The sequence below is a fragment of the Thalassophryne amazonica genome, chromosome 7, assembly GCF_902500255.1.
Source record: "Thalassophryne amazonica chromosome 7, fThaAma1.1, whole genome shotgun sequence".
NCBI classification, from domain to species: Eukaryota; Metazoa; Chordata; class Actinopteri; order Batrachoidiformes; family Batrachoididae; genus Thalassophryne; species Thalassophryne amazonica.
In genome coordinates, this window is record NC_047109.1 from 25,598,339 (window position 1) to 25,621,498 (window position 23,160).

Below are 23,160 nucleotides of genomic sequence, written 5' to 3' on the forward strand. Positions count from 1 at the left end.
GGACTTCCCACGGAGCGGGACGTCGCGCAGCGCTTCCAGGCGCTGTCGTCGGCCTGTTTCGACCTGAAAACATCCTAATTTAAGGCTTAATTCACCCAGGACGTCGTGAGAGAACAGAGAAGATTCAGAAGAGGCCGGCATGAGGACTTTATGCGGACATTCCACTGTTTAAGGACATTTTGTAATGAAAGACGTGCGCGCAAATTCGCCGAGTCGTTTCCGTGACGACTCGGCGAATCTGTGTGCACCGCGACAGGAAAAACACCTCCGTGTTGAAAACCATTTATAAAATTCAGGTGGCTTTTGATGGCTTTCAACAAGTGAGTAACTGAGAAATTGTTTAACAGCTTGGGCATGTTCCAACTTGCCCGTTAAGGTTTCCAACGGAGGTGTTTTTCCTGTCGCGACCCCCCCGCGGTCGGGTCCGGCCCGACATGCGACTCTGCCCGCACGTTCTTTCATTACAAAATGTCTGTTAACAATGGAATGTCCGAATAAACTCCTCATGCCGACTTCTTCTGAAAGTTCTCTGTTCTCTGACGACTTCCTGGGTCAACAGAGCCTGAAATGTGGAAGTTTTCACCTTGAAACGGTGAGACGCTGCCACCTCGAAGCGCAGATCGCCGTCAGGCGCCGTGGGCCGTCCTTACAGCGACACTACCAGACCAAAATCTCTCATCAGCCGTTAAAAGTTTTACCATAAATCAGCTGACTTTATCGAATGGTGTCCACTCAGTTGTGCCTTACAGTTTTGAAAAAATTTTGATCAAACAAAGCAGCAGTCTCTGAGCCATTCCTAAACAATGAAAAAATCGACGAGAGGGTGGGCCACTCCTCACTCAAAGACTGCCCACAGGCGAATGACGTAACCGACAGGCGTGAAAAAACTCTTGCATGCCCACGAGGGTTCAAACATGCCAGATGTAATCACACGTGATTCAAATCCATATGGTTTTTGAAAAAAAATAATAAGGTCGGATACTTTTCTAATAGACCTCGTATATATATATATATAGAGAGAGAGAGAGAGAGAGAGAGAGAGAGAGAGAGAGAGAGAGAGAGAGAGAGAGAGAGAGAGAGCGCAGTTATAAGTGCACTTATAGCGAGATGACTGCAGTACATGTCTAAAACATGCAGAAATGCTCGTATGTTTCTTTAAGGACACTATAACACTACACTACACCACACTACTAAACACTAAAAAGTATAAATTTATTTAAGAAGTATTTGTATTCTCATTGTTCTGTCAGTATTTTCACCGGGCAGCGTCTTTGAAGTGTTGTGATGACGGAGTCGGTGCGTCACAGAGCTGTTACACTGGAAACTAATTCCACATGATACAAATTTCATTTTCTCTTCCTGTGTCTTCTGCCAGGCTTGGGCCTTCTTAAGCCATCTGCCAGTGGTGGAGGTTAAGATGAGTGTGAAGGGCTGGTGGGAGGAGAGCCAAGAGCAGACAGAGCGCCCCCTGCCTGTGGTGTGCGGCAGCCTACGGGAGAAGAGCAGTTGGCTGGATGTGCACGCTGATCAGGAGTACGTTCTGCAAGTGTCACTGAGACGCATCAACATGGGCCAGCAAAAGGTCAGCACAGTTACATCACTACACGGCCTGTCTGTCATACAGCCTGTTGTCATGGCAACTGATATTTTCCTGATCTGTTTTCCAACTGTGGCTGATATCTCAAACGATGGACACACTTCACTTTCCCACTGGAAGCAAAAAACAGCAACTGTTTCAGTTTTAAAGTTATCAATGCTACACCTCCTGCCTTTGTGACATCAGACAGAGCTGATCTTATGATGTACACACATCTCTCTCTCACACACTATACGCTCTGATTTGAGTTTAAAATGTTGACTTGTGAAGTAACTTGAGCTGTGAAACTACTTTTGGGTCAGGCTTCCTCCAGCTGGAGCAGAGCTTCCTGACCTCCTTAAAACTCTGGGATCCAGGGACTCGCAGACGTGTCACGTCATTTTAACATACCTTCTGTAATTTTGCTTTTACCCTTCTGTGGTCCAGATGTATTTTCCTGATTTATTTAATTATTATTATTATTATTATTATTATTATTATTATTATACATTCAGTAATTTCCCTTTTAAGATACTTTTTTGTATAATGCCAGTGTTACATATCAAAATGTTCAGAAAAAGTCTCAGCTTTCAGTTATGTGTCACATAGGTGTTTAAAACAGTGTACATAGAAATAATTTGGCTCTAAAGCTGAATAAATACATTTTTATTTTATTTTTCAATTATTTTATTATATTTTATTAAATTCTTCAAATCTTTATTGAAAATCTTCCTTTATTCATGGGGACAAACTGTTTGGTGCTATAAATGGGTTCACCAAAGTCTTTGGCTCACAAAAGTAGTGTAATATATAAAGAAAATTGTACATCTTTGAAATGTAAATGTTGAATATAAATGTTATTTAATTTTTTGATTACATTGTTGAATGTCATTCTGCATTTACTAAATGTTAGAAGTACAATGCCCATATGTTACAGATCAAAATGATCAGAAGTATCTCAGTTTTCAGAATATGTGGCATATATTTATTTACAGCACTGCATAGAGACTAGGCTCTAAATCTGAAGAAAAAAAAAATCATTTTAAGAAAAGTCTTCAAATATTTCAGTGCATAATAATGTGCAAAATGGAAATGTGTCATTTCGCATATAGATTGAAAATGCTGCCAGTTCACTACACATTACCAATTTTTAAGTGATTTCGAAGAAGTGACACTGAATAAAGACTGCATACTGTATATCACGCTTCATTCCTTCTTTCATTTACACTTTTTTTGTGCCCATGTTAGCTATTCATAGCCATCACTTATGTTGACTTTTATACCAGAAATAAGTAATACAGTTGCATTTATGATGGTTTTGAAAAAGTCAGACTAATGTACAATTACTTTAGTCAAACACAGAAACAGTCAGACACTCTGGTAAATCAGTTGGATGTCTGTGCTGTGCACATCTGTGCCAAATATTAACAGAAAGGTGATTAGAAATTTTCTCTACATGTTAAAAAATGGATCACATGTTAACATGATTTCACTCACCAGCTAAGATAGATTGTCTTTCTTCTAAATCCATGGGTATCAGTGGTAAAACCCTCATATTTCAGTGTGAGTCCTCAAAATGTGCTGTGCATCTATTTGGGGGGGGGGGGGGGGGGGTCCACTGCATGTGTTATTTCTGAACAACTGAATAATAATGAAAATTAAGGTGTTTTCAGTTGAAAGAGCACTTCTTATTTTTGTTGAGATTAGAAGCGTTTCTTCCCGTCTTCATCTGTAAAAAAAAAAAAAAAAGTAATTTTCTGCAGCAAAGTGTGATATTCTCCAGCCTCTATGATTGGCTGTGAAGCACATATCAACTAGTGGGAGGATCTGTTTTCAAGCTGACAGTTTGTAGTTTCAGAAAGTGGTTGAATGAAGTCTCCTTCACATTCTGTTGCTGATCTATTAATAGCAATATGACAAAAAGCAGCTTGGACGCACTGGTGCACCTGTGGACCTCAGAGGATTAAAAGGTTCTTGAAATGGTTCCTCTTTTCACATTGGGTCAAGTCACTTTACAAACACATGTTGTAATTTTCTATTTGGGAGCAGTGAATGATTGGACTGTTGGCTTTGTCATTTCAGAGGAAACAGGACAGTAAGGCCCAGGCTCCCAGGTTCCCCAAGGCAAAGGACGAGGGCTGGTTCCTGGTCATGGGAGAAGTGGATCGAAGAGAGCTGTTGGCTGTCAAACGAGTGGGATATGTGCGCAATCGCACAGCTGTATCTGTGGCTTTCTACACACCGGAGAAGACTGGAAAGTAAGCAGCAATTCAAAATGGACACACAAACACTCCAAATCCAATTTAAAATGTACAAATATTCCCATTCTAACAAAGAACTCCAGCAATACACGACAACAATGGACAAAAATCCGAAATGAACACATTTAAATCAATTAACATGAAAAAGCAGGTTTAAAACAAAAAAAATCAAATGGTCTCACATTTTTACGTCCGCCAAGCATGTAATAAAATCATTGGCATTTATTTATTTGTCTGTCTGTCTGTTAGCAAGATTATATCAAAACTATTGTACAGATTTTGACAGTTATACCACAGATAGATATTAGGCCATGGAAGACTCCATTATAATTTGGAGGTGATCCGGATCCGGATTCTGGATCAAGATGTCACTTTATATAGGCTTTGAAGGATTACGTCAAAACTACTTCACAGATTCTCACCAAATTTGCACCACAGATACATATTAGGTTATGGAAGACTCCACTGAATTTTGGAGATGATCCAGATCCAAATTGGCGGATGTCAGAAACCTCTGATTGCTCTTGTTATTGTCATGTTTCCAACACTATGGGTCAGTAACCCATGTTCATCTGCATTAGATAACGTCCAATATGTTCTCCATAGCATGATTTTTTGCATCCTGCTGATTTTTGGCATATATAGCAATTAACAACACACTGTGATGTGTACATGTGCTGCCCTGAGTTCCTGTCTTTTGATAAACTCGCCCCCCAGGGAAATGCTGTATTTTAAAAGTGAGTTACTCATTATTTGTATTGACATATCCTCTAGAACAGGGGTGGGCAATTAATTTTTACAAGGAGCCACATTTTGGCCTGAATTATGTCCGAGGGCCACACCATCAATAACTCACCTGTCTCCCATTACAAATTTTACAAAAAAATTACCAATTTAATTGCTTTTATAGGTATTTTTATTATTGTAATAATATGTAAATAAACCTCTCTAATGATGTGCAACACACAACCTTGACATTTTTAATATATGTAATAATAATCACAGACCTCATGAGGGCCAGACAGAGACATGCAAAGGGCCGCATGTCGCCCCCGGGCTGCAGTTTGCCCAGGTCTGCTCTAGAGGGTGTTGTCTTGAAAGTTTGTGACTTCATCAAACATGGTGACGGTCAAAGAAGTCAGAATCATGTTTCTACAGCAACATAAACAACATTGTTGTCTTTACAACAAAATCTCATACCCATAGAACTCTCATCAAAACCTTCCGCCGTTGTCAGTAGTGTTATATGTGTACTTTTGTTTTAAGGGTTGTGTTGCATTTAAACTTTGGCTACACTGTCCCCACAGTTTCCGGTGGTGCCATTCTGTTTCTGCCGTATATCTGTAAGCTTTCAGTAAGCAGACACACACATGAAGTGTGAACACATGACTCTGTGTCTGTGTTTAATGTTGAGCGTAACTGAGCGTTTATTTTGCCTCACCTGTTCTCCTTCACCTGCTTCACCGCGCCTTCAGGTCACAAGAGTGACAGGAAAGCAGATTTTAACCTCCATTTGATTTCTTTTTTTAATATACTGCAGTTTCAAACTCTGCCCCTCCCCCAACAGCTTGAAGTCTTTGGTATGTTGTTAGGTATTTAGGCCTACTGCATCAGAAAAATAACATCAAATAAAGTGGTACAAAATATGCATTTGAGACGAATATCTTGTTTGACCCCAATGAATGAACGTACTGAAAAAATTGAGTTTGGCGAAATGAAATTGCTCAGGCCACACATTTATCATTTTAATATCTGGACAAATTAGGTGTCATTTGAAAGGTTTTGAGATCCCCTAACCTTTGGTATTGAATAAATGTCGGTTGTGTCATTGGTTATGAAAATATAGGCCAAAAGGTCACTTGTACTCAAAGGAAGTCAAAATTCACCACCTTTCTGACTTAAAATGCTGTTGTGGTCAAACTAGTTGGAGATTTTCAACCAAACTTTCAGATGCTTTAAGGCAGGCACCAATAATGTTTTTGACTGTGAAGAATTTAAGAGGGGTGTCACACGTTCGGAGATTAAATCGTTCGCATCTATTATGCACGACACCATTTTTGCACTTATGGCCAAAAAGTGTGCTTCCTGGGTCTTGCAAGGAAACATCTTGTAAAATGATGCCCACAGTAGCTTTAATTTTATGATTATTATTTGGTCACTTCATTTCACCACTGCTCACAATGAGTTTATCTCCCACACCTCATTACTGCCTTTCCATCGACTTCACCGAACTGGGAGAGTACATATCAGTGCGGAACATGCATGTAGAGCTTCACTTCAGAACAGATTCCTCCAGGACTTTTCTTGCTATGCCAGAAAATTTGTCTCATAGGTCACAGAGACAGTGGAATAATGCATTTCCATTCTGTATCACCAATATTTCATTGGGATGTGATGTGACCATGGCATCTGCGCTGTCACCCACTAAGTGGCGCATCCTTTTGATTTGTCTATCTTGATCAAGAATCCATCAGCCAATGCAAGACTGCATGGAACAAGTGTGAGCTGGAAGCTCATCAGTTCTGCAAGGTCGAGCTGATCACCCAACAACTTCTGAGACTTCACCAGCAACTGAAATGCAATATTCCCCTGTTGGTGATACTGAACTTGCTTCTTGGTAGATGTCTTCAGTTTCACCCTCTTCTTCATGTTGTCAAATGTCTTCAGTTTCAGTTTCTTGATTGGGTCAAAGAACCCAGCTCCTTTCTGCAGTCTTTCATTGATAAATGTTTGTTTCGCCTCAAGCCCAACTTCTTCTGCTCAGACAATATTATTTTACACTTCTGGTGATGCAGTTCAATTCAATTTTATTCAGTTTATTTCATTTATATAGTGCCAAATCACATCAAAAATGCCTCAAGGCGCTTAACACAACTAAGGTCTAACCTTACCAACCCCTAGAGGAAGCACACAGGTGACAGTGGTAAAGGAAAATCTCCCTCTGATGATACTGAGGAAGAAACCTCAAGCAGACCAGAGTCACACCCCAAATTTCATGTCACTAAGGTTGGAGGTAGTGTTGTTGTACAAAACACCGTGAGAACGACTGGTCAGGTGTGATGTCATTGGTTAGATGTGATGGTATGCCCAGTAATCCCAAAATGATTCTCCAGCCTATCGAGTAGAATACAGTGATCCACCGTATCAAACGCAGCACAAAGATGTAACAGCACCAGAACCGTAGTGGTGTCCAAATGCATTGCGAACAGAAGATCATTTACCACTTTAGTGAGAGCTGTCTCTGTGGAATGATACTTTCTACATGCAGACTGCAGTGGCTCAAAATGATTATTCTCAGTAAGGTGGTCCAGGAGCTACTGTGAAACCACTTTTTCCAGAATTTTAGAGCAAAATGATATCGGCTTATTGTTTTTCAATACACTAGGGTCAAGATTAGATTTCTTAAATAATGGTTTAATCACTGCAGATTTGAAACATTTAGGAACAGATCCAGAGGTTAATGACAGATTAAAAATTTGCAACACAGAGTGGGCCACAAGTCCTTAAACAGTTTTGTTGGTATAAGATCAAATAAGCAGATTGTGCTTTTAGTAGACATTACAAGTTTTGTCAGCACACCTGGTGACAATATTAAATTATATAAATTTGTGTAATACCTCCGTGATGGCACCCACCTCGATAGTAGGGTATAGTGGCTGGTTTAAGGCATGCTGGGATATGTTTAACCCTAATACTGTCTATTTTCTTCTCGAAGTAATCTAAGAAATCTTGGGCTGTAAAAGAAGAGCGACTTACAAGTGGTTGTCCATGAAAAGTGTTGTCACCGTGTTAAACAAGAACTTTGAGTTTTGCTTGTTTTTGTTGATCAAATCAGAGTAATAGGCCGCTTTGTAGCCAGTAATGCATGCTTATAGTCTGAGATAGCATCACACCACGCAAAGTGGACTGCTTCTAATTTTGAAGAACGCCATTTTTGTTCTAGAGCTCTATCCTTGTGCTTGAGGTCACGCAAGTAATCATTGAACCAAGGTGACTGTGTTTTGGGCGGACCTGGTTTTAATATAAGTGGAGCAATCATGTCGAGTGTAGTTTTGAGCACTGAGTTTAAACTGTCCACAAGACTGTCTACTGAATGGGCATTTTCCAAATGTGACACTAAGCTATCAGGCAGTCTAGCTCCGAGTTCAGTTGTAATTGAGGAGTTGATGTGTCGCCGCAATGATAAATAAGGTTGTTGTTCCAGTAAACATGGCAGTGAAACTGTAAACTTAATAAGTGAGTGATCAGAGACTACTGACATAAAGGGCATGATGTCAATATTTGTGACAGCAATGCCTAGTGCGAGAACCCAATCCAGGGTATTTCCACTAATGCATGCCGAACCCTGTATGCATTGCTGGAATCCTAATACAGCCATAATTTCCATAAATGATTTGCAGAGGGGATCAGAAGGTTTATTTATATGAATGTTGAAGTCACTGACAATCAGAATGTTATCTGCACAGGTTGACAAGTTAGAGATAAACTCACCAAATTCATCTAAGAATTCAGAGTATGGGTCAGGGGGCCTATATACAGTGACAAAGTAATACCACTGATTTTTATTCTTATGACCTTGGCTATACGTAGTATCGTGGGCACAGCGAAGAATCGGATGTTTAAGCGAACTATATTTTAGACCCCTAACAGTCAGTAAACTAAACCCAGATTTATAAATTAGAGCAACACCCCCACCTTGCTTCGTATCACAAGGGATGTGACTAAATGTGTACGCTGGTGGGCAGGCTTCATTTAAGGGGAGGACAGTCTTCATTTATGGGGAGGACAGCAGTAGGTTTAAGCCAGGTTTCATATAAATCAATCATATCTAAGTGGTGATCCATAATTAGATCATTAATCAGTGTGATTTTGATGACAGTGAACTTACGTTAATGAGACCCAGACTGAGGACCTCAGTGGGTTTGACAGTTAGACTGTTTGGATTTAGGGGTGGTTCCAGAGTAGCATATATAAGATGCCTTGAAGTAGGTTTAGGTTTCAGACATTTCACACAGGTTGAAGGTAAGGAGACTTATTTGATATTGCAGGAACAGCCAGCGAGCCATCCTTAAAGGATATGTCTCACGTTTTTTAACGTCCTAGTTAGTAAGACAACATAAAGGTACTCATGATTGTAAGTGTGTCTGCACACGTGGTAATAATTAGGGATCTCTGATGTATTTTATTCCTCTCACTCTGAGCGTTAGCAGGTGTATTTCCGGAAAACGGTGTCTCCTAAACAGAAACATCCCAATGACTGACAAACAGAGGGAAATGAACCTGCTCCGTCGAAAAACGAAGCTTCTGAACTGCTGTTCGAAAGTGATGGCTTGGATTTACAGAGAGGAGATGACCCACTTCACCCTGAAACTCTTAACTTTTTCAGAGTGTTGGATTTTGGAGTCTAAAGTGATGCACTGTTTGTATGGATGCTGGTTACTGAAGCTGATGTGGATATCTGACACTGTTGGACATAGAGATGGATTTGTTACACTGAAAAAAGTCAGAATACATTATTTCCAGGCGTTCATGGATGTTATTTTACGTGCCACAATCGAGAGAGAGGCAGAGCTCCAGCCGCGGCGATCTCTCACGCGCGCTCACTTCTTTGAGCGCATGAAGTTTACATTTGGAAATTAATCCATAACATGGCGGTGAGTCTGACATGTTCAGAATTTTACCCCTTTTGTATTTTTTGGCTAAATTTCTTTTCTTTTTTACTTTGAGTAGTGTAAATTTGGAGCTGGAATGTGTGTGTGTGTGTGTGTGTGTGTGTGTGTGTGTGTGTGTGTGTGTGTGTGTGTGTGTGTGTGTGTGTGTGTGTGTGTGTGTGTGTGTGTGTGTGTGTGTGTGTGTGTCTCCCACCCACACACACCCTGGAGACACCAGCCTATACTGACAACGGAGGACAGCCCTATCAAGCTGGACCAGAACCAGGTCATAACAACAACCAGGAAAAGTCCTGGTCCAGATGAGGTCTCTGGAAGAACCCCTAAGGACTGTGCAGACCAACTAGCAAAAATCTTCACTACCATCTTTAACCTCTCACTTGAACAGTCTTTGATCCCCACCTGTCTCAAAACAGCTACCATCATCCCAATACCCAAGAAAAACAGAGTGAGATACCTAAATGACTTCTGCCCAGTTGCTCAAACCCCTATTATCATGAAGTGTTTTGAGAAACTCATTAACCCTCACATTAGATCCATCGTCTCTGCTGACTCAGACCAACGCCAGTTTGCTTAGCGAGCAAACAGGTCAACAAAAGATACTGTGATCACAACTCTCCACACAGTCCTTACTCACCTGGACCATAAGAACAAGGATGCTATTGGTGGACTTCAGTTCTGCCTTCAATACAGTTATACCCTTTAACCTGGTTGAAAAACTGAGCAACCTGGGCCTGAGCAGCTCACTGTGTGCATGGATGTTGGAGTTTCTCAGTAACAGACCTCAACACGTAACGACGGGGGGCTGCATATCCTCCACCCTCGTCCTGAACACCGGAACACCACAGAGATGTGTCCTCAGTCCTCTCCTCTACTCCCTTTTCACTCATGACTGCACCCCCAAGCACACCACTAACACCATCATCAAATTCGCTGACGACACCACTGTTGTAGGGCTCATCACAAATAACAATGAGACAGCCTACAGGGAGGAGGTCCAGCTTCTGGAACAGTGGTGTCGCAGTAATAACCTGGATCTCAGCATCATCAAGACCAAGTAACTGATTCTGGACTTCAGGAGATCTACACACACAGAACACCATGCCATCTGCATTAACGGTGAAAGTAGAGAGAGTGCAGAGTTTCAAATTTCTTGGCGTGCGCAGTTTAGCTGACCTCACCTGAGCTGTCAACATCTCCTGCCAGGTGGGGAAGGCCCAACAGAGGCTCTACTTCTTCAGGAAACTGAAATAGGCTTACCTCCCCCAACGGCTGCTGATTAATTTCTACCGAGCCACTATGGAGAGCCTTCTGATGTACTGCTGCCTAGTGTGGTTTAACAGCTGCACTGCAGAAGACAGGAAGAACCTTCAGCAGGTGGTGAGAGCAACCGAGAAGATCATCGGAACCACACTACCCCCCTTAAATGAGATGTACATCAGCCGCCTCCACAAGAAGGCCTCTTCCATCGCAGGGGACCCCACTCACCCCGGTCACCTCTTTTTCTCTCCCCTCCCCTCAGGAAAAAGATACCGGTCTATGAAGTGCCACATCAACAGACTGAAAAACAGTTTTTTCCCTCAGGCAGTGAAAGCCATCACCCCCATCCCCAATCCCTGTGACACCCAACCATCCCCGTCATCATTGTCATCCACCATCCAAACTCCAAGCTCGTAAACCATCAGACACCTTCCTATTTTTCTAAAATTTGAACAAGCCATTTTTCAGCTCTGCTGTATGCGCAAATGCACTTTATTATATTAGATATTTTTAAAAGTACTTGTTTATTTATATTTTTAATATGTTTACTCTCCTTGCTGCCACAGAGGAGAGGATGCTAAACTGCATTTCACTGTATGAACTTTGTTTTTATAGTGACAATAAAGATGATGGATGGATGGATGGATGGATGGATGGATGGATGGATGGATGGATGGATGGATGGATGGATGGATGGATGGATGGATGGATGGATGGATGGATGGATGGATGGATGGATGGATGGATGGATGGATGGAAGGAAGGAAGGAAGGAAGGAAGGAAGGAAGGAAGGAAGGAAGGAAGGAAGGAAGGAAGGAAGGAAGGAAGGAAGGAAGGAAGGAAGGAATCTGTTGCTCCGGGATGGGAACATTCAATGTTCACCAAGTGTGTAGAAAAGTATGTTACGTACCTGGCATAATGGAAGCCACTGAAACTGAAGAACAAGTCAGGCATCAAGCACAGGCACTGAGTATAAAGGCGGTAGTTGTTGATTTTAACAGCCCATATGAGATTGAACAACCATATATGATCCATGTATGAAACCCAAAGTTGTGCTGTCTTCCCAAGTTCACTTTCTCGAGCACCATCTTTGAACACTGTGTACTTCGTCACATACAGTAGTGTTCAGAATAATAGTAGTGCTATGTGACTAAAAAGATTAATCCAGGTTTTGAGTATATTTCTTATTGTTACATGGGAAACAAGGTACCAGTAGATTCAGTAGATTGTATAACCACAGTTTTTCATGATTTCTTCACATCTGCGAGGCATTAATTTTGTTGGTTTGGAACCAAGATTTTGCTCGTTTACTAGTGTGCTTGGGGTCATTGTCTTGTTGAAACACCCATTTCAAGGGCATGTCCTCTTCAGCATAAGGCAACGTGACCTCTTCAAGTACTTTGACATATCCAAACTGATCCATGATACCTGGTATGCGATATATAGGCCCATGATGCTTGCACCACCATGCTTCACTGTCTTCACTGTGAACTGTGGCTTGAATTCAGAGTTTGGGGGTCGTCTCACAAACTGTCTGTGGCCCTTGGACCCAAAAAGAACAATTTTACTCTCATCAGTCCACAAAATATTCCTCCATTTCTCTTTAGGCCAGTTGATGTGTTCTTTGGCAAATTGTAACCTCTTCTGCACATGTCTTTTATTTAACAGAGGGACTTTATGGGGGATTCTTGCAAATAAATTAGCTTCACACAGGCGTCTTCTAACTGTCACAGCACTTACAGGTAACTCCAGATTGTCTTTGATCATCCTGGAGCTGATCAGTGGGTGAGCCTTTGCCATTCTGGTTATTCTTCTATCCATTTTGATGGTTGTTTTCCATTTTCTTCCATGCGTCTCTAGTTTTTTGTCCATTTTAAAGCATTGGAGATCATTGTAGATGAACAGCCTATAATTTTTTGCACCTGCGTATAAGTTTTCCCCTCTCCAATCAACTTTTTAATCAAACTACGCTGTTCTTCTGAACTATGTCTTGGACGTCCCATTTTCCCCAGGCTTTCAAGAGAAAAGCATGTTCAACAGGTGCTGGCTTCATCCTTACATAGGGGACAGCTGATTCACACCTGTTTGTTCCACAAAATTGACAAACTCACTGACTGAATGCCACACTACTATTATTGTGAACACCCCCTTTTCTACTTTTTTTTACTAATAGCCCAATTTCATAGCCTTAAGAGTGTGCATATCATGAATGCTTTTACATTCATACATTTTTTTTGTGATGGAAAGACACCACAAATAAAGTTGTTGTGGGCATCATTTTACAAGATGTTTCCTTGCAAGCCCCAAGAAGCACAGTTATATAGCGCATCATTAGTGTTGAACATTACACGGATCTGCGCTGTTAAGCTGAACTGACTTGCTGCTGTTTTCAGCATAGCGGCTCCTAAAACCATTACAAAACATTTATTTATATATATATATATATATATATATATATACACACGAGGGCTGTCCATAAAGTATAGGTCCTTTTTATTTTTTTCAAAAACTATATGGATTTCATTCATATGTTTTTACGTCAGACATGCTTGAACCCTCGTGCGCATGCGTGAGTTTTTCCACGCCTGTCGGTGACGTCATTCGCCTGTGAGCACTCCTTGTGGGAGGAGTCGTCCAGCCCCTCGTCGGAATTCCTTTGTCTGAGAAGTTGCTGAGAGACTGGCGCTTTGTTTGATCAAAATTTTTTCTAAACCTGTGAGACACATCGAAGTGGACACGGTTCGAAAAATTAAGCTGGTTTTCGGTGAAAATTTTAAGGGCTTATGAGAGATTTTGAGGTGATACTGTCGCTTTAAGGACTTCCCACGGAGCGAGGCATCGCGCAGCGGTCCCAGGCGCCGTCGTCAGCATGTTTCAAGCTGAAAACCTCCACATTTCAGGCGCTATTGATCCAGGACGTCGTGAGAGAACAGAGAAGTTTCAGAAGAAGTCGGTTTCAGCATTTTATCCGGATATTCCACTGTTAAAGGAGATTTTTTTAATGAAAGACGTGCGGACGAGTCCGCGCATTGGGACGCAGCCGGCGCGGTGCGGCGGCACAGGAAAAACACCTCCGTATTGATAACCATTTGTAAAATCCAGGCGGCTTTTGATGGCTTTCAGTGGAGTGAGTATATGAGAAATTGTTTAACAGCTGGACATGTTCCAACTTGTCCTTAAGGCTTCCAACAGAGGTGTTTTTCCTGTGGCGGAGTGTCGCAGCGGCTGCGAGCCGACGCTGCAATCCGTCCGCACGTCTTTCATTAAAAAAATCTCCTTTAACAGTGGAATATCCGGATAAAATGCTGAAACCGACTTCTTCTGAAACTTCTCTGTTCTCTCACGACGTCCTGGATCAATAGAGCCTGAAATGTGGAGGTTTTCAGCTTGAAACAGGCTGACGACGGCGCCTGGGAGTGCTGCACGACATCTCGCTCCATGGGAAGTCCTTAAAGCGACAGTATCACCTCAAAATCTCTCATCAGTCGTTAAAATTTTCACCGAAAACCAGCTTAATTTTTCGAACCGTGTCCACTTACATGTGTCTCACAGGTTTAGAAAAAATTTTGATCAAACAAAGTGCCAGTCTCTCAGCAACTTCTCAGACAAAGGAATTCCGACGAGGGGCTGGACGACTCCTCCCACAAGGAGTGCTCATAGGCGAATGATGTCACCCACAGGCGTGGAAAAACTCACGCATGCGCACGAGGGTTCAAGCATGTCTGACGTAAAAACATATGAATGAAATCCATATAGTTTTTGAAAAAAATAAAAAGGACCTATACTTTATTGACAGACCTCGTATATATATATATATATATATATATATATATATACATCTCTGTGTGTGAGTGGTGTGCGTAAGTGTCATCTGTGTCCTCGGATAACACAGGCATGGGCAGGAAACACACACCTGTTTATCAACCAAATGTCACGGACAAAGTGACAAGAAGAACCAAAACCACTTACTTATGGAAGGAAATATTGTCTCCCTTGTTCCTCCGTTTGTGACTTTGCCAACATGTGCAGCTTTCCAGCATATTCCACCTGTTTCTTGATGAGACAAATAGAACTTCAGTGAATGAGCTCAGTAAACTGCACTCGTCCCCAGCAGAGGAAACCCCAACTAGTGACATCAACCGGAGGTGCCCTCTACTGACTTCAACCAGTGGAGATTTACGTATCAATTTAGTGGCAAATTTGATTCAGATAATATTATCTACACTGTGCTCAAGCATTCTGCAAGTGTATGAATAACAGTTTTTACCAAGGAATGCACAAACAAATTCTCAAAAAGTGTTTCTGTTCCCCTTTAAGTCAGAAAGGTGGTGAATTTTGACTTCCTTGGAGTACACGTGACCTTTTGGCCTATATTTTCATAACCAATGACACAATCGACATTTATTCACTACCAAAGGTTAGGGGACCTCAAGATCTTTCAAATGATAAATGTGTGGTCTGATCAGTTTCAATTCCCTTAACTCTAATTTGTCAGTATGTTCATTCATTGGGTCACACAGGATATTTGGCTCAAATGCATATTTTGTACCACTTTATTTGACATTAATATCATTTTTCTGATGCAGTAGGCTTGAATACCTAACATGCCAAAGAACTCAAGCTGTCGCGGGGGGAGGGGGGGAGCATGGGGACCCCTAGTAGCCCGTGAACTATACGCGCTGAATTCATGGAGTTGCTTGATCTTCTGCCACAGTCTTATAACCACTTTTACACGTGATTAAAGGTTCTGGATGAGCTTCAGTATGTCACCATATTAAGGTCTGCAGCTCTTCAGGGATAAGATCATCTCTACTCATGTGGACGGAGTTAGATGAAGGGCAGGGTGGAGCTATTTCACCCATAATGTGTGCCTGCTGTGTTTGCAGATGTATCTACATGCTCTATCTGATGAGTGACAGCTACCTGGGTCTGGACCAGCAGTACGACATCTACCTGAATGTAACACCCCCGAGCATTGCTGCCCAGGTCAACACTGAAGTGTCCAGCAAAGGAGATGACCCCTCACACAGCTGAGGTGCCACACCCACCTTTGCAGTGGTCACTGTCCATAGAGGAGTGAGCCGCGTACGGCGGGGGAGTTGCCTGACCTACGTCTGCAGGAGTCTGTGGTTTAGCGCACACACTTTTGACTGGATCACTTTGGGAAGAGCCTCATTTCTTGCCCACTTGCTTTAGTGATCCTAAAACAAAAATATATTTAAATTTATCCGATTTAATCAGAGGAGGTGAAGGTCAGGTTCATGGAGTCAGCTTTATGTCTGTTATCAGAGTGGCACTGGCCTTCTCTCTGAGCTCTGTGATTCACATCTGAGTGACATGACAGCAGGTGTTTCCCATTTAGGAAACTGTGCCACGTGTGTGATATCACAGTAATTTATTGAACGTCCCCATTCAGACTGACCAGGCTGAACCATCCCAAGTGTCAAGTCAAACAGGCTGTTCTTATGTTTGCCATCTGGCAGCAAAGCCGCAGTGAATCCTGAGCAGACGAGAGCTGAGATTTAAAACAAAAATCAGCTGCAGGCTGTGTGCCTGCGTGCAAACTGCTGCAGCACCGTGTGCCTACACACACACACACACACACATCACTGTTCTGTTAATCTGGCACCTGGTAAATCTCAAACTAAAATCTTTGTTTCTCACCTTTGTTAAAAGCTTTTTTGGAGGATGGAGTTGCATCAGGAAGGGCATCCGGTGTTAAACTTGTGCCAATTCAACATGCAGATCCACCCTGAGTGCAAACAAGGGAGCAGCTGAAGGGATTTACTTTTCATTTAAAACTAACCATGTACCATATTTTCATCTTGTGCATTGAAAATGTTTTTGAATCAAAGACCTGTTGCTTCCTCCGCCTCCTGGTTTATGGAATACATCTTTGGTCTCTCTTTTCTGCAGCGTGTAAGTTTTGTCTTGATGTTGCAGTTTATTTGGTGCAGTTGTTTTTGCAGTCAGATGGTTCATAATATTTTTTTGAGATGTTAATACAAAGATAACAGCCACCGTGTGCCGAGAAAGTGTGTTTTCACTGTCAAACAGGACAAATCTGACTGAGCTGGTTTCATCACAGGTGACTGAAACGTGCTCCATTTCAGTTCAGACGTGTCGTCGGCTGGAAACAACTGCCACAGACGGAGCAACCAAATTTATCACGTGGCTGGAATAGAAATCTGTTTTTTTTTTCTTCATTCATACTGGTTTCATTGTAAAATTTCAAAAGGCTTTAAAATCTTTAGCTTGATAATGAATCTGAATTTACTCATCTGCAATGTCCAAAATGTTGGAACGTTTCAGTTGATTTGTTGGCTGCTGCCAAATTCTTTGAACTTTGAAATAAACCTAAGGTGTTTATATGTCCATCAGCTTTAACTGTCTCTTTGTGATGTCAGCGTTTGTTCATCATGTAACTGACGACACTTTGAACCAAAGTATGAAAGTAATCACACAAGCTCATCTTTCACACAAGGAAACTCAAAAACTTCTTCACAGTTACAAAAAATCTAGCTGGTGCTTTGCATCATTGTGTCCACCAAATTACAGAACCACCTGGGTCCTGGATGGCAACCACTCAGACACACGATCACTCCATCCCCACCTCCCAAAAGTAGCCTTTGATCTGGCACAGCCAGGTGAAACGTGGGTGTGCCCTCAGCCTTCACCCAAACACACCATGTGGTCAAAACGTCGTAGCTGATGTAACCTCACTGTGTCGTACAACAGAATGCTCTGAGGACTCTGAACTTAGCCTAAATTTGTCTAGCAAGGGGTCCCAGCTCGGGAGTGACTTCTGAGTCTGTTGCTAGGTGTGATGCATGCTTTTGATATGTACAACATGACTGGCTGATTAAAACAAAAGACAAAAAAGAAGAAATGCACTTTTCGTGAATGCAGACAGAATTTACATTTAAAGTGAATTTACAGATTTTTTTTCAGTTGTGAAAAAAATGTCAAAATTGGGGCTATATGGGCCCAAAATGACATCAAAATATTTCTGGGAATTTCCATGATATTATTGAAAATGTCAAAAAAAAAAAAAAGTTCTGTTAATTTAAAGAATATACAAATTCAACATGCCTGCAAGATAGTAATCATTTGCCTTCAACATATCCAATTAAAACAAAAAACATCTTAATTCCTGACGCTGGTAAACAGATTGAGATTCAGATTCTATATCAAATATTACAGCAAAGTAATAAAAATCACCACATGTAATGTACATTGCACAGTTTGCAAATTTAAAGCAGTTCCTCTGAATACTCAGTGCAAAAACACGTGTTCAGAATTGTTGTTACCCTTCTGCTAAAGAAAGGAAAAAACCACGATGGTTACTGAAATAACTTGACACTGGCAAAAGTAATACGCTCACTCATCACTCATCTTCAGATGCTTATCTGGGATCGGGTTGTGGGGACAACAGCTCCAGCAGGGGACCCCTAACTTACCTTTCCTGGACCACATTAACCACCTCTGACTGGGAGATCCCAAGGTGTTCCCAGGCTACCATAGAGATTTAATCTCTCCACCTAGTCCTGGGTCTTCCCTGGGGTCTCCTCCCAGCTGGACGTGCCTGGAACACCTCCCCAGGGGCATCCTTTACCAGATGCCCGAACCACCTCAACTGGCTCCTTTCAGTGTGAAGGAACAGCGACTCCAAGCTCCTGACAGATTCAAATTCAAATTTATTTATATAGCACATTTAAAACACAGCTGCAGCTGACCAAATTGGTTCACAATAATATCAATACAAAAGTGTAAAATATTAACAAAGGAAAAGAATAAAAATAAATAAATAAATAAATAAATAAATAAATAAATCTAAAAATACAGAGCAAAATAGCAGAGCAAAGCATACACCACTTAGCCAGTGTTGAAAGCCAGGGAGAAGAGATGAGTTATCAGTCTGGACTTAAACTGTCCCACTTACAGATGGTCGAGCTTCTCACCTTAACAAAAGTAAAAATTAATTAAAAAAAAATTGGTAATTAATGAAAATCAGACATTGCTTTTCAATTGTGATTTGACAGAATCATGAAATATTAATAATAATAATATGAACGAGGTGTCGCACATTTACATACCAATTTATATGACAATGTTTAGATACGATAATTTGGCCATATTGTGCAGCCCTACTGTCAACTAGCTGAAAACTTTGAATATTAATTTGCATCAAGATTAAAAAAATGCTTAAAGTGGCAGGGGGTTAAGAGGGCTGTCATTGGGGGGGTCAGCTGAAAAGCAAAAAAGAAAAAAAGCTTAAAAAGGTGGGGAGTATGGGGGGCAGAGCCCCTTCAGAAGCTAAAAGGCAAAATAAGGAAAATGCTTAAAAAGGCGGTGGTCTGGGGGGTTTTAGTCATGCTCATGCTCCTAAGAATCATTCTACTGAAAAAAGTCTGAAGAACCTAAAGGACAGGGTTAGATGGTGAGGAGCTTTTCCAGGCATGTGAGAGGCAAATCAAGAAAAATGCTTAAAAAGGCAGGGGGTCTGGGTGGTGGAGCCCACCAGAAGCTGAAAGGTTTTTGCCATGCTAATGCTCCCCTGAAGGATTTACTCAAAATAAAGTCTGAAGGACCTAAATGACATGTGAAATGCTGACGAGTTTCACTCATTCATGACCGCGACATATGCATAATAATGAAACTGGCCTGGACAAAAATGATGGCACAACCTTTTGAGGGAATCACTGCAGTCAAATGATTTCTGTAACTCTCAATGAGACTTCTGCACCTGTCGCGGGGTGTTTTGGCCCACTCCTCATTAGAACAAACTGCTCTGGCTGTCTCAGGTTTGAAGATTGCTTTCTCCAGACTGCGTGTTTCAAATCCTTCCACAGATGTTCAACAGGATTTAGTCATTCTTGGGTATTTTAGCTGTGTGTTTTGGGTCATTATCCTGTTGGAGGACCCATGACCTGCGACTCAGACCAAGCTTTCTGTCACTGGGCAGCACATTTCACTCCAGAATGCCTTGACAGTCTAGAGATTTCATTGTGTCCTGCACAGATTCAAGGCATCCTATACCAGACGCAGCAAAGCAGCCCCAGAACTGAGCCTCCTCCATGTTTCACAGTAGGTGCAGTGTTCTTTTCCTCGTATGCTTAATTTTTACAAGAGGCCAAAATATGGACATCGGGTATTGTGAAGGCCTTGCGTTCATCCATCTGTCTGTGCTCAGCATACAGTAGTGTTCAGAATAATAGTAGTGCTATGTGACTAAAAAGACTAATGCAGGTTTTGAGTATATTTCTTATTGTCACATGGGAAACAAGGTACCAGTAGATTCAGTAGATTCTCACAAATCCAACAAGACCAAGCATTCATAATATGCACACTCTTAAGGCTATGAAATTGGGCTATTAGTAAAAAAAAAGTAGAAAAGGGGGTGTTCACAATAATAATAGCATCTGCTGTTGATGCTACAAACTCAAAACTGTTATGTTCAAACTGCTTTTTAAGCAATCCTGTGAATCACTAAACTAGTATTTAGTTGTATAACCACCAGTTTTTCATGATTTCTTCACATCTGCAAGGCATTAATTTTGTTGGTTTGGAACCAAGATTTTGCTGGTTTACTAGTGTGCTTGGGGTCATTGTCTTGTTGAAACACCCATTTCAAGGGCATGTCCTCTTCAGCATAAGGCAACATAACTTCTTCATGTATTTTGACATATCCAAACTGATCCATGATACCTGGTATGCGATATACAACCCCTGGCAAAAATTATGGAATCATCGGCCTCGGAGGATGTTCATTCAGTTGTTTAATTTTGTAGAAAAAAAGCAGATCACAGACATGACACAAAACTAAAGTCATTTCAAATGGCAACTTTCTGTCTTTAGGAAACACTATAAGAAATCCAGTCAAAAAAGATTGTGGCAGTCAGTAACGGTTACTTTTTTAGACCAAGCAGAGGAAAAAAATATGGAATCACTCAATTCTGAGGAAAAAATTATGGAATCACCCTGTAAATTTTCATCCCCAAAACTAACACCTGCATCATATCAGATCTGCTCGTTAGTCTGCATCTAAAAAGGAGTGAACACACCTTGGAGAGCTGTTGCACCAAGTGGACTGACATGAATCATGGCTCCACCACGAGAGATGTCAATTGAAACAAAGGAGAGGATTATCAAACTCTTAAAAGAGAGTAAATCATCACGCAATGTTGCAAAAGATGTTGGTTGTTCACAGTCAGCTGTGTCTAAACTCTGGACCAAATACAAACAACATGGGAAGGTTGTTAAAGGCAAACATACTGGTAGACCAAGGAAGACATCAAAGCGTCAAGACAGAAAACTTAAAGCAATATGTCTCAAAAATTGAAAAATGTACAACAAAACAAATGAGGAACGAATGGGAGGAAACTGGAGTCAACGTCTGTGACCGAACTGTAAGAAACCGCCTAAAGGAAATGGGATTTACATACAGAAAAGCTAAACGAAAGGCATCATTAACGCCTAAACAGAAAAAAACAAGGTTACAATGGGCTAAGGAAAAGCAATTGTGGACTGTGGATGACTGGATGAAAGTCATATTCAGTGATGAATCTCGAATCTGCATTGGGCAAGGTGATGATGCTGGAACTTTTGTTTGGTGCCTTTCCAATGAGATTTATAAAGATGACTGCCTGAAGAGAACATGTAAATTTCCACAGTCATTGATGATATGGGGCTGCATGTCAGGTAAAGGCACTGGGGAGATGGCTGTCATTACATCATCAATAAATGCACAAGTTTATGTTGATATTTTGGACAATTGAAAGGATGTTTGGGATGATGAAATCATTTTTCAAGATGATAATGCATCTTGCCATAGAGCAGAAACTGCAAAAACATTCCTTGCAAAAAGACACATAGGGTCAATGTCATGGCATAGGGTCAATGTCAATGAGCAGATCTGATTTGATGCAGGTGTTAATTTGGGGGATGAAAATTTACAGGGTGATTCCATAATTTTTTCCTCAGAATTGAGTGATTCCATATTTTTTCCTCTGCTTGGTCTAAAAAAGTAACCGTTACTGACTGCCACAATCTTTTTTGACTGGATTTCTTATAGTGTTTCCTAAAGACAGAAAGTTGCCATTTGAAATGACTTTAGTTTTGTGTCATGTCTGTGATCTGCTTTTTTTCTACAAAATTAAACAACTGAATGAACATCCTCTGAGGCCGGTGATTCCATAATTTTTGCCAGGGGTTGTATAGGCCCAACACCATAGTAGGAGAAACATGCCCATATCATGATGCTTGCACCACCATGCTTCACTGTCTTCACTGTTAACTGTGGCTTGAATTCAGAGTTTGGGGCTCGTCTCACAAACTGTCTGTGGCCCTTGGACCCAAAAAGAACAATTTTACTCTCATCAGTCCACAAAATATTCCTCCATTTCTCTTTAGGCCAGTTGATGTGTTCTTTGGCAAATTGTAACCTCTTCTGCACGTCTTTTATTTAACAGAGGGACTTTGCAGGAGATTCTTGCAAATAAATTAACTTCACACAGGCGTCTTCTAACTGTCACAGCACTTACAGGTAACTTCAGACTGTCTTTGATCATCCTGGAGCTGATCAATGGGTGAGCCTTTGCCATTCTGGTTATTCTTCTATCCATTTTGATGGTTGTTTTCTGTTTTAATCTTTTTAGTCACATAGCACTACTATTATTCTGAACACTACTGTAACTCCATTCCTCTTAGTACCATGGTCTTCAAATTCAAAGGGAAGATTCTTGAGACGCAGACCTTGGATACGTTCAAAGATGGCAAACCCTGACCTATTTTAAGAGGTCAAAGGGTCACGTTTCCTATGTTTGAGCTCATACGGCCGACAGCATGACTCATGCAAATCTGCTTTTTTTCGGAGGAAAAGGGGGGTGGTTGGGATTCTGGGAAGGACAGGGTGACAGCCAATCAGAGTAGAGAGGCACAGTGACGTCAGCAGCTGGTCTCTCTGGCTGCAAATCCATCAAGGCAGAATCCGCTCCAAAACTGCTGCGTTTCTGTGTAAATCGAACATGTTCCTCATACATTGTTCAGCTAATCCGATAACCGATAATTATCAAAAATAATGTTTTTGTTAGTGGATTAGCTTTTCAGATAAGTTTTAAAACCATCATCGGACCAATTATCTTAGAATACATTTATTTCTGATAACTTTTAGACTGCAAACGTTTTTTTTACATAGCTAGTAACATTGAAAAACATTTATAATCCCTTTTGCTCCTGTCTACATATTTTGCAGCAGTGAGGTAGCGAAAAGGAGCTGAACTCAACTCTGCTGCCAGCAGTGGTGGGCACAGATAACCAAAAAAGTAACTTCGATAACAGATAATCAGATAACTGAAAAGTTATCTTTGATAAAGTTAAAACGATAAACCACCCA

The 23,160-nt window shown here is 41.2% G+C and overlaps 1 protein-coding gene across 1 annotated transcript in view; it reads left to right on the top strand.

Moving 5' to 3' along the window:
* Nucleotides 1-17,141, top strand: part of ascc3 (activating signal cointegrator 1 complex subunit 3) — a 626,361-nt gene extending 609,220 nt beyond the window's left edge. Inside the window, 3 exon segments of the mRNA XM_034173960.1 lie at nucleotides 1,376-1,582; nucleotides 3,659-3,834; nucleotides 15,653-17,141. Of these exon segments, the coding sequence (XP_034029851.1) occupies nucleotides 1,376-1,582; nucleotides 3,659-3,834; nucleotides 15,653-15,800 (531 nt within the window). The 3' untranslated portion in view covers nucleotides 15,801-17,141.
* The last annotated feature ends 6,019 nt before the right edge of the window (nucleotides 17,142-23,160 follow it).